Source organism: Mus caroli, chromosome 11 (assembly GCF_900094665.2).
Source record: "Mus caroli chromosome 11, CAROLI_EIJ_v1.1, whole genome shotgun sequence".
NCBI classification, from domain to species: domain Eukaryota; kingdom Metazoa; phylum Chordata; class Mammalia; order Rodentia; family Muridae; genus Mus; species Mus caroli.
Genome location: NC_034580.1, coordinates 25784170 through 25796603, shown reverse-complemented (window position 1 = coordinate 25796603; position 12434 = coordinate 25784170). Strand labels below are relative to the sequence as shown.

The 12434-nt window shown below is 42.5% G+C and overlaps 1 protein-coding gene across 5 annotated transcripts in view; it reads left to right on the top strand.

The window, feature by feature from the left end:
• The window catches only part of Sptbn1 (spectrin beta, non-erythrocytic 1), a 167334-nt gene that overhangs the window by 64341 nt on the left and 90559 nt on the right, over window positions 1-12434 (top strand). For 2 of the 5 annotated variants that reach the window (XM_021176095.2, XM_021176096.2), the window contains exon 1: window positions 3399-3927. The exons of the other annotated variants lie outside the window; for them this stretch is intronic. In XM_021176095.2, the coding sequence (XP_021031754.1) occupies window positions 3819-3927 (109 nt within the window). In that variant the 5' untranslated portion in view covers window positions 3399-3818. Of the gene's footprint in view, window positions 1-3398; window positions 3928-12434 lie in introns of those variants that run through there. 5 annotated transcript variants of the gene reach the window in all.

Below are 12434 nucleotides of genomic sequence, written 5' to 3'. Positions count from 1 at the left end.
ATGGGATAAATTAAAATTGCACAGTATGTTACTACAGAAAGCTGGTTAAACACGCTGAAAACTCTCCTTTAACACTCCCATGGACATTCACATTTTCCTGCAATTGGTTAGGGTCTTGGAGATTCTAATTCTGAGGTAACTATAAATAAGACTGAGGGCAAGACTCTGGAACCTTTTGTTTTATTCAGGTACAGCTAAGCTCCCTTAAATGTGGTGGTTCTTCAGAACTCCTTCATCATTACCTGACCAAGGGTGTGCCTCCTCTTGGCTAAGGCTGATGGCTCAACCTTGAACTATTCACTCACCTTTCCCTTCCTACCTATGCCAACTTAGGACTAGCTGAAATGTGAGCACAGACATCAGGCTTGACTGGGCCCTACTCAGAATCTCTTCTCCTGGCTCCATTCACATGTTTCCATCACCCCTTTCTCTGTTCATTCCGGTAACTTGGCTTTTGCTGGTTTGGACCCATTGCTTTAATCCACCCCTGGCATACTGTCTCCCTTAAATCCCTTTTGCAGCATTTGATGCTGTCTGTCTCTATTCCTCCTTGGGTGTCCTCCCTTCTTGATTGTATTTTCATTCCCTGGTGTTTTTTCTCTTCGGTTTTGGCTGTCTAGGGGGTAAGTTCTAGTACCATTGAGCTATACCTACAGTCCTCCACTGTCTTCTTTCCTAAGGCCGTATCTTCCCCAGACCCCTGCTTAGCTTCTTGCCTTATTCCTCCCTTCCTAGATGTAACTCCACTAAATCTACTCTTGCCCTTGTGCTCCAGAGTCAGTCTTCAGCTTTGACTTCTACTTCTCCATTCCTGACCACTATGGATGGATCACCTGGTGACAACGAGTTGGCCCGTCAGAAGGGGATGCTCATCATTCCTTCTTCATACCCCCTAGCCGGCTCTAATGCCAGTCTTTCTTGACTGTCCTCTGATTGTCTTGTATCTGATTAGTAACCAACATTCTGCAGGTGAACTCTTACATCAGTCCATTCCTTTCTAATCCTATTGCCACACCCTAGTGGGCCCTTTGACCTGGACAGTTGCAATGATCTCTCAGGTGACTTGCTGCCTTCAGTCTCTCCTATCTGCCAGGTTAATCACTGCTAGAGCCCAGAGCAGACTCTGTTCTCCTCTGGCTCAAAATTTTCCAAGCTCGTGCTTGATTCTAGCTTGCTTTCATGCTTCTCTCCCAAAGTGTCAGTTTCTCTGTTGTGCAGCTAGCCTGTCACATTGTCTGTTCTGTTCCTTCGGTGGTGACATGAAGAAGCTTCACCTTCTCTCCAACGTACTGGGTCTGTGTTTCCGGACCCAGTCTAGGTGTCAGCGTTTCCCTAGGGTTCTGACCCTTCTTAGCTAGGTGTGGCCTCCCTGTTCTCTGAAATCTTCGTGTTTTCTGAGTATTTGACTGTTTGCCTATACTTTGTCCCATACCCTTTGTCTAGGAACTCTCTAGTTTTCTTCCAATCCTCTAAAACAGCAGTGTGTGCAGTAAGTATAGTCGAAACTGGCCATACTCTGCTTTTCCCCAGCTACTGAGTTAGGTCAGGAGGGCCTTCAGAGTCGCCTCTCATTTTTGCTTGGCCCCATGCCTCCAAGTGGATGTTTCTGTGAGTTCTTCAGCCTCAATGCATTCATTGCTCTATGGTTTTTCAGTCTATGCTTTTAAGGTTTGAGTGTGGCTACACTAGTTCTCATCTTTCCATTACATTGTATAGAACCTGGCTAATTAGAAAGCTTGTTTAATGTATATATTCCCATACTAATGAGAGCTGATAAAGGATAACTGAGTGGCGTAAAAATTAAAAAAGAAAACATTGTTGGATGGTAGATAACTTTGCAGTCTTGTTTTCTGTGCTATAACTGGACACTCAGAGAGGGACTCACCACATCATTAGCATATTTAACAGTGAAGTGATCTGTTAAAAAGATCCCCCTTTGAAATAATTCCCCTTGATACTATGTAGTCTTGTTGTAATGGGTGACAGAATGTAAGGAGAGATGAGCTTGGAACAGTATGAGCACTTTCACATCCAACTTTAGTGGTTTTGTAGAGATGGGTATTATTTCTCAGTATTTAACAGCCAAGGTTGAGAGTCCAGGGTTTTTCTTAAGACCATGTAATGAGGAAGCTTGCTTGGCTATCTCCAAAATTAGGTTTTGAGAATCCTAGACCAAGTGTGTCTTCTAAGACCTAGCATTTCATGATCTTGCTAGCTTGGCAGAGACAGGAGGGCTTTAGAATATGTTCTACACCATGAAATGTCTTTTGGTTGGGCCTGACTTGGGAGCCAAAAATTGACAATGTAGACATTAGAACGGGAGCTGAGGTTGTTGAGGGATGAACGGCTAACAGTCTTTGCTGTTATCTCTGGCCCTGGCCTGCCCCCACCTCCCCCTTCAGTGCACACTGGAATCCTTTAGGAAGGATTTTGAATTAGAACCTTGCAGTATAGAGCTGGTGATCTGGAACTTGTTACGCACAGACCAGGTTAGCCTCACTGATTAGTCTTCCTGTCTCCACAGACCTAAGCATTACCACACTGAAATTACCTTCTGTAGTGATGGCTGCAGGGTTCCAAGCTGGAAGTGCCAAGTTTATTACAGACCTGCCAGTTGTAGTGAGGGGAAAAGTAGGAAGAGGATAGGACCAGGGTCAATTATTTCCCACGGATATATTTTGGTCACGTCATTTTCTACATAGGATTTCTTTTTGGTAGAAGGAGGTGAGAGTAGCAATTAGAACCAAAACTTGAGAGGCATCAGTAAACAAATCAAAGTTAAGTTTTGAAGGTGATTGCTGTTCTTTTCCACAGGAATGTAAAGTTCTAAAGATCAGTAATCCTTCCTCCCACAATGCCTTGCACCACAGTACTCTGATAAATCTTCCTTTCATGGAGTTACTAACGGGGTTCATCACCTCAGAAATGCAGTAATGGCAGACTGTCTGCTAGAAGGTTCTTCAGAGGGCCTCGGTCTCATTTCTGTGGGCTGTACCCTGCAGGGTGCCTAGACTGACTTTGACTTAAGGTGGCGCCGGGTTGGGCTGTGCTTGCAGTTGGCGCCCGCGCAGTGGCTGCCTGCGCCCAGGTACAAGGCGGCTTGATCAGCGGGCTCTGACCCGCCTCTGGGCCCTACACCCCTTTTCGAGTGATAGTAATCGTAATCGGATACTTTTCTGTTAGGCGGGGCCGCTCAACTGAACATTGTAATTCCAGCAGCTTTGTAGGACCTGACTGCGCGCGGGTTAGGGTCTGCAAGGTTGGCCTGCGAGCGCGAGCGCCCTTCCGCATGGTTCGGCCAGCATTTCCGTCACAATGCTGTTATGCTAATCAGGTGACATCACAGCGCAGCTCACCGCAGCTCCCGATTAAATTACAAACCGGCAAGGGGGGTGGGGGCTTGCAGGCAGTAGGTGTGCGCTGCTCTGTGAGCTGGAGCACAGCGTGCTTAGAGTTGGCCATATTTAAAATATTTTCCAATAGGATCCTGCGTCCTTCCTCCTTTTCCTCCTTCCCTCCTCCCTCCCGGGTAATTTATTTCTAGCTTCCAGGCAAGGGCCACACAAGGAAGGAAATCCACAGGGGATTAGATGCCGGGGTGGTAACTCCACCAGGCTAGGTTGGACTCTGCAGCGAACTTCCTATCAGATCACCCTGCACCTATTTCCGACCCGACCGGAATGCGACTGGCTTGAGGTCCAGCCCTTTCGCCTGGGCGGGAGCAGAGCCGCGGAAGCTGCTTGGAGTTGGATGGGGGTAGGAAGGGGCTGGAGCGGGAATCCTACGGTGCAACTGGCCTGGGCCTTAGGTCGGGCATAATGGAGTTGCAGAGGACATCCAGCATTTCAGGGCCGGTGTCGCCGGCCTACACCGGGCAGGTGCCTTACAACTACAACCAACTGGAAGGAAGATTCAAACAGCTCCAAGGTAAGTCCGCTGCCAAGGGCCAGGCCTGCTTGCGGGTGTTCCGACAGGATCCTGGTGCTTTTTGAAGCTTTATTTCTGCCATACCGCACACGACCCTAGTGAAGATAGCAGCCACACGGCCCCAGGTTGACTGTGAGCACCTAATTAAGGCATTAAAGGAGGCAGTTGCTCACACTACTCCAGGCTCTAGATTAGCCACCATTTGTAGTCTCTCCAGTACCTACCTTTTGGTTCTAGGCTCTAGTTGTCAGGTATCCTACTTTCTGTTGTATGGTGTACACACACACACACACACACACAGAGAGAGAGGGAGAGAGAGAGAGAGAGAGAGAGAGAGAGAGAGAGAAGAGAAAGAGAAACACACACACACACCATTCGGGATGTTAGGAGATTAATGTTAATAGATCCATTAGTATGCGTATATTTCAGCCTGCCTCCTTAACTCCCAGCCCCCAGCCCCTTACCTCTGGGAGCACTTAGAGGTGTAAGGTATACTGCTCCAGACCCAGTCCAATAGAACAATAGCAAAGGGGAGGAGGACATGGTCTTTTTCTTCCTAAGTCCTTGATAAATTAGTTTTAGTTCCTAAGCCTAATTTTAACTCTTGATGTATTGTGTTGGAGGACAGCTTTCCCATTAATTTGGAGGGCTATGTAATTTATAATAGAAGCCACTTATTGTCATTCCAGGGCTGTGGTAGGATTGGTTGGATCACTTACAGACATTTTCTAGAGTCTATGCCAGGCTCAAAGATTTAAGGCATGCAGTATTTTGCTGCACATGTTTTTCTGGAGAGCAGGTTCCTGGAACAGTAGTGTGCTTTCTGCTTGTAGCCCTGGTCTGTTTCTGACCAGTCAGCATGCCTTGGTCAGCGACTCAGCCTATAAGTGACTAAAAAATAAAGGTCTGTAGGTGAAAATAGAGCTTGCACTTAGAAGCTTGCAGAATCTGGTAATAGGTAGGAGTAGCTCTAGTACTGTAAAGAATATCCAGAGACTGTGTGTCTCTTATTTTAACTCCAACCTAAATGAGGAGGTATGGAAGGAAACATCTTGGTCCTCGTATGTTTTCATTGGAAAGTGGTGATATCTTTCATTCATTGATTTACTTTCCTTGTAAAGTATTTTGACAACATTGACTTGTTTTGGAAAATGAGGCAGAACAGGATGTGATTTTTAAACATTTGCTAGATGTTGCTGCATTCTTTCAGCGTCTGGCTAAGAGGTGGGTCATTAGCACTGGGAGATCAACTAAGTCTTTAGTTGCATCTCTGAGTCATTGAAAGTGGAATTTGTTTTCTTGAAAATTTAGGTGAGTGAGCTTGCAAGTAGTGAAATAGAAAACATATATTCTAGGTCTTTGAGGAGCCCTATACTTCTAGAATCAAAAGAACTCAGAATGCCCCCTTTCCCCTTGGCCTGGGCTCTCTAAGGAGAAGAAGCACTTACAGGATTCAGTCAGAAAACTCATAATTTTCTGTTTCGAGCCTGTCCATGCTGTGTAGTGTCAGTAAAAACAATCAAACAGTAGAAAGTATAAAAAAAGCTGGGCGTGGTGGTGCACGCCTTTAATCCCAGCGCTTGGGAGGCAGAGGTAGGCGGACTTCTGAGTTTGAGGCCAGCCTGGTCTACAAAGTGAGTTCCAGAACAGCCAGGGCTACACAGAGAAACCCTGTCTCAAAAACAAAAAACAACAAAAAGAAAGTATAAAGAGGATGTCTGTGGAAAGCACTGTTTGACCCACCCATAACAAAAGGGTTATTCTAAAAGGTTTATGTGTAGTTGTAAGTTGCTCACTGCTTGGGGTGGAGCTTATACACAGGAAATGTCTTAACTGTCCTCTTTGGACAAGGAAATGTTTTTTAAAAATCACATGAATGTCCTCTATTTTAGTTCCTGTGCTTTTTCCTCGAGGAAATATCTTTTAAAAATGGTGGGGATTAAGTTGTGTAGTAAAATATACCAAAATTTTAGAAGTAAACTAGGTCACTTGCTTTAGCTCCAGATAACTTTTTAAATATTGTGGTTTTGAGTTGCATAAGTTTACTGTTGGTATTTCTATAACAGAAAACCACCTGTGTTGAAGAACTGAGAAGGGGTGAACTAACTTTCAAATAGGATGGATCACATTAGGGTCACTAACTTCCAACAGTGTCCTAGTGAGAAGGAAAACAGATTGGGGTTTAAACAGTATGAGAGTTTGGGGGGGTTGTTTGTTTATTTTTTCGAGACAGGTTTTCCCTGGGTAGTCCTGGCTATCCTGGAACTCACTCTGTAGACCAGGCTGGCCTCAAACTCAGAAATCTGCCTGCCTCTGCCTCCCAAGTGCTGGGATTAAAAGCATGTGCCACCACGCCCGGCTGAGAGTTTTTATAAAAACCTTTCTCAGTTCCTGACCCCTGGTGTGCTGTTCTGATCCTTGTAGTTCTTGTAAATGTTATTTTTGATAACATAAATTCTATGTACGGGTATAACTTTATGCATGCTGGAAGGCCTGGGCATAATCTTTCTTAGTTCTTTTCATCTAGTGTATGGGATGTTTTGATTTTTTTTAATGCCCCCCCGTATGAATTTATATATTTGGTATATATGTCTGGGATGTCTGGGAAGGGCTTTCACTTCATGGAAGTATGTTACTATATTTGTTGCTGGATGCAGTTGGTTGGAGTTTGCTTTTCTAGCAGCTGAGCAAAGCCTGATATTAAGAGAAACCTGGTCTGTTTAGATAACATAGTGTGTAGAGATTTATGGGCCAGTGAGTAAGTGGCTGGGTGGGGGTGGGGGAATCTCATTGGCTTAAGGAACTGAGAGATACTGGTTTTGGTTAACTTGTTTTAATCACTCCTAAGTTCATAGCATAAGAGAAGTCAGGGTCTTCAATCTCTGAACTCTAACCTTAGCCACCAGTGTACATAGCTTTCTTTCATTTTTCCACCTGTCAAATTAAATTATTCAGGTCAACCCCTGTCTTATAAAGTTGGATTCATTTTCTGTTGTTGCTTTTTTTACTTTAAGATAAGCGAAGAAAGTTGAAACAACTGGTTTCAGCTTCCTGCTTAGAAAACTGTAATTACAGAAGTTCACAATCCCTTCCCTGTAGTTTTACATCTGCCTGCTTAGTCCTTGTGGGAGAATCCTCTGCCTTGTTAGTCTCCCACTGTGTTCTCTTATGCATGCTTATTATATATGAAAAATTATACACTCTTGAGCTTGACATTCAGGACTTGTGCAAATGGCCCTACACTGTGTGGTCTTCCTCTTCCAACTCCTTCACTGCAGTCAAACCTGTAGACAGGTAGTCCCTCATCTCTAGCCTGGCTTCTTCTTCCACTTCTCTTCCTCTCAGCGCAGAGCACTGATTGTAGCAGTGAGATAACAAAGGCAGAATCCAGAGGGAAAGCATCAAAATAGGGTTTGTTTGTTTGTTTTGTTTTGTTTTGTTTTGTTTTGTTTTGTTAAATCTTCTTTGCATCTTACTCTATGGTTAGCACCATTCTGGAGAAGCGCTTTCTGCAGCTTCTGGCTGGATGAGTTTGCCCTAGAATAGTGAATTTCGGGCCACAGGAGTTCATTTCCCTGCTCATTACATGCTGAGGTGCTTTCTAATTACGTGTGTGTGTGTGTGTGTGTGTGTGTGTGTATGTTTTGTGTTTTTCCTTGGAAGTGGGAAGAAAGCATCATATGTCCTAGAGGTTACAGATTTTTATCACCCACCCAGTGTGATTGCTGGGAACGGTCTCCAGTCCTCTGAAAGAGTAGCAAGCACTGTAACCATTAGGCTATCTTTCCAGCCTCTTAACTATAAAAATTAATAATTTACTTACTTATACTGTATATGTGTGTGACGTGTATGGAGGTTAGAGGACAGCTCTGTGGAGTTGGATACCACCTTCAAACTTTCTATGGGTCCTGAGCATTGAACTAAAAGTTCACTAGTCTTGCTCAGCAAGTTCCTTTACATATTGAGCTATCTTACCAGCCCTTAGTTCCCTGTCACCCTTTTCTACTACTGAACCACCATTTTTGAGACAGGGACTCATATAATCCAAACACACTATGTAATTGAGTCTGGCCTCAATTGAGTGTTCCTCGTTCTTTTCAAAATGTTGGGATTATAGGTGCCCACCACCATGCTTGGCTGTTTTAATTTCTTAGGTCTTGGAGAAAGATTAGTGCTGATTTTATACCCATGATTCATAAAGAACCCTTATATCTTTATCTTTTCAAGACAAGGTTTCTCTGCATATCCCTGGCTATTCTGGAACTTTCTCTAGCCTAACCTGGCCTAGAACTCAAAGAGTTCCACCTGCCTCTATCTCCTGAGTGCTGGGATTAAAGGCGAGGGCCACTACCACTCTGTCACAGAAAAACATTTATTCTTAAGTTTTTAGTAAACTTTTGGTTTGTGGTGTGACTTAAAATGTATGCTTTACCTCATTTCATTAGCCTTAGAGAAATAAAATGTCTAAGTCTACACTTAAGGTCTTAAAGACAAATGTTCAGTATTTCCCATTACAATGTGAGCAGACTTGATGACATAATTTTTAAATGTATTTTGTGTATGGATGTTTTACCTGCATGTATGTATGCACATCATGTTGTGCCTTGTGTCCTCAGACTTCAGAAGAGGGTGTCAGATCCCCTCGGACTGTGTACTTGGAGATGGTTGTGAGCCATGTGGGTTCAGGTAGGAACTAAACCTGGGTCCTTTACAAGAGCAGCAAGTGCTCTTGACCTCTGACCCAACTTTCTAGACCAACATTATTTTTATCTTCAGTATATGAGTGTTTTTCCTGCATGTGTGTAAGGGCATGTGGTCCATGTGTATGGAATGCCTATGGAAGCTAGAGAGATGATGTTAGAGTCCCGGAAATAAAACTTACAGTTAATAAGAGCCTTGGGAGTGCTGGGACCCAAACCCTAATCCTTTACTAAAGCTGCACGCTCTCTCCAGCAGCAAATGGCCTCTTCTTCCTCCTCCTCTTCCTCCATTTTTGGTAGGAAGGTTAGGGGTAGGATTATATATGAGGACATTTGAGGGATTTTATGAAATGTGCTGTATTGTTTTGTTTTTGTTATGTTCCTCAGACAACTTTGTGGGGCAAATCATCAAATCAAATAAAACCTTTCCCCAGTTTCATCTCAGGATTCAAATCCTGATAACTTTGTGACTCAACCCTGTTTTTTTAATGATGTGCTAATTATAATTATTTTCATAGCACTTAACCTTAATGTATGTCATCTGGCTTAATAGATTTTTTTCTTAAAGTACTCAGCATGAAAGATAGTATTTAGTAAATTCCAAATAAATGTGCATTTCCTTAGTACCAGTAATTCTGTGGGGCAGATAGTCACTTGCTTTTTATAAAGACACATGTGTCCTTATAAAGTCAATATGACTGATCTAAATCCAGGCTTTTCTAAGTCCAAATTTGACAACCCTCCTGTAGTACCTACTTCAATGTATGGGCAGAGTGTGGGCAATTAGTATGTGCTGAGAGCTGCTCAGATTTCAGTTTAGGCAGCCAAAGGAATACCAGACCTCTGCAGTCCTTAAACAAAATATTTAAGAAGACTACTAACAGGACTCCTACATGTCAATTATGTAGACAAGCAAGGCAGTAGGTATCTTCAGAGGAAAAGTTCAGCAAAGAGAGGCGGCTTCTGCTTTCTGACACATCTTATGCCTAGGAAGGTCGGAGTGTTGCAGTGGCTTTCTAAAAAGCCCTGCCTCCTTCTGACAGTCAGACCCTAGGGAGGAAACTGTTCTGCAGAATCTTAGGAGTTTTTCATCATTCTCAGCCTCTACTTGGTTTTCTCGATTGGGAATTGCTTCACGAGCCAGGAATTATTCAGAAGTTCAGCTCAGATGTGTCTTTCCCAGGGAGATGAAAGTCAAGACCCCCATTTGGTTTCCCTCCCTAAAATGTAAACTGATAGCAAGCACTTGACCATCCAGCTGTGGTTTTCACACATCGCTCTTTGTTGTAGCTTTAATATTTACTCATTTGATTTCCTTCTATTTCCTTCATCTAGGAGCCTAAAGATCAGACCAGGTTCTATCATACCTGCCCATCTCATGCAGAGAAGCCACTGAATATTTGTTAAGAGTATGGGTTATGTTTCATTAAGAGATTTTCAACTTGAAACTATTAAGATGAGGACTCTAAATCAATCTTGAGAACATGCTAGAAACAGAAACTACCTTCTTAAGTTATGTGAATCTGGAACGCTGGTATATCCCAACAATAAGTAATTTTAACTAGCTTTCCAGGTCGTCTCTGTACATTCCTCAAGTTGCTTCCATATAGGGACAGGCATAAAAATCTGATTTCTTATTGAGAAGCGAAAACTTGGAGGAATATGTATTTAGAATAAAGTTGTATAATAAAGAAAAAGGTATTTGGCCAGCCAGGAGTGGGCTCTATCCTGCTATAATTAAGGAAGCCACGTGACAATTGTGAGCCTGTGCCTTGTGAGGTCAGTTACCCCGTTCTTCCATTGAGTTAAAGGGGGAAATAGGATATATAAGCCCTGAGAATGGTTCAGCTCAGCACTTTACCTCTATATGCCTAATAAATAACCTATTAGGTTTAACCTAAAGAACAAAAATTTCTGCTGCTTGGAAATGTGGTGGGTGGAGCTTGACTACACCCTGCACTGATCTACCTGAAAATCTGGCCTTTGCTCCCTCTCAAAGGAACTTCCAGGGTTGACTTTACCAGGGTGGTGTTGGAAACTCTTTCAAGTCTCCTATTTATTTATTTATTTATTTATTTATTGTTATTTATTTATTTATTTTTTGAGACAGGGTTTCTCTGTGTAGTTCTGGCTGTCCTGGTCAAGTTTCCTTTAAAGAAAGCTTAAATGTGCACACAGACTGTAAGGATCCCGTGTTGTTCTGACTTCAGGGGGTTAGATGTTTAACTGTCTGTGGTGGAAACTGGTATGGTTAACAACAGCTCTACATACAGTTAAGGGTATCTTCCCAGCCTTAAGTCTGCTGTGCTAGAATTCTACTTGCATAGATTAGCAGCCCAGACAGTTAAAAAGCCAGTAGTTTTCAGATTCTGATTCTCTCTCACCTCCCCAACAACTTTATAATTAAGATCCAGCTATGAAAAAGTAAAAATTAAAAAACGGTGAAAAACCTCAGGTAAGGGCATGTTTCTAATGCTGCATGATTAGTTTAATTAAAGATTTGACAGTATTAAGCCATTTAATGAGTACTCAGAACTTGCCACTTGAAAGCTCTGTAGTTTGCTCAGTATGGCATACTTTAAATAAAAGCAAGAAGGATCCTAATTTTTAAATAAAGATCAAGTAAAATTGACTTTAAAATGAAACACATATTTCTTGTTATTAGCACAAATTCATTGCCCTTTTCTCTGAGCTTTGGTCTTGTGGTTGGAAAATGGGTTGGTCATCATAGCCTGAGCCGAACAACAAATGAAAGCAAATGAGAAATAAACTCACTGCCAGGAGGCAACTTCCTGCATGGCTAAATTCTAGAGTGCAGAGTGAGAAAGGGGACAGACAGACAGAGACAGGTGGGGGGAGGGGTGCTGAGCCAGGTTTAAATTTAAAGGTAGTTATTGGCTCCTGAACAAGATCCTTGTTCTGAAAGGTGTGGACCATAAGAGGATGCAGGAAGCTAGTCCTCAGCGCATTCGCTGGGGTGGCAGACTTACTACAGTGCACCAGGAACTTTGGAGAACCTTTTTGTTGGACGTGGTCTGTAGGTGATTTAAGATTTGCTAGAAATGCCGCCATTCAGGTCTGCTCCATACTTGCTGGGTTAGAACCCCATTTTAACAAGATCTTCTGGAGGGTTTTAAGCAATTTCAAGTTTAAGAAGCAGTCTTGGAAATGCTCCTTCCCCTTGTTCCTCCAAAGAACACAGGAAGAGACAGTCCTGGAAAGGTTATGACCTCTGAGGTTTGAAGTTTGTGCTTTTACATATTATTCATGTTATGCATACATTTTTTGATTTGTTTAGCAATATTGTTTAATTATAAAAGTAACCTGACCAAATGTATAATTGTTACAGTTTAATTTTTTTTTTATTAAAGAACTTTTAAAACTTGTATATGTATGGATTGATTGATTGATTGATTGATTGACTGTATCTCACTATGTAGTTGGTGGCTGGCTTGGTAGAACTCACTTTGTAGGCCAGGCTGGCCTCAAACTCACAGAAATCTGCTCACCTCTGCCTGCTAAGTGTTGGGATTAAAGACAAGCTTGACCACATCTGGTCAAATTAAAGGATTAAAAAAAATGACTGGCTAGTTCTTAGCTTTGTAAGTCTTAGCATCATTTTGGCTGGGATTTTTTTTTTTTTAACTTTTAAATTCTGCAGTTAAAGAAATTGGTGAGATTTTTAAAAATTCCATTTTACTTACCCACTTGGTATGAGAGGAGAATTACAGAATTATTCTTGGGACTGGAGACATGGTTCAGCAGTCAAGAGCACTAGTCACTCTCTCTCTCTCTTTTTTTGTTTTT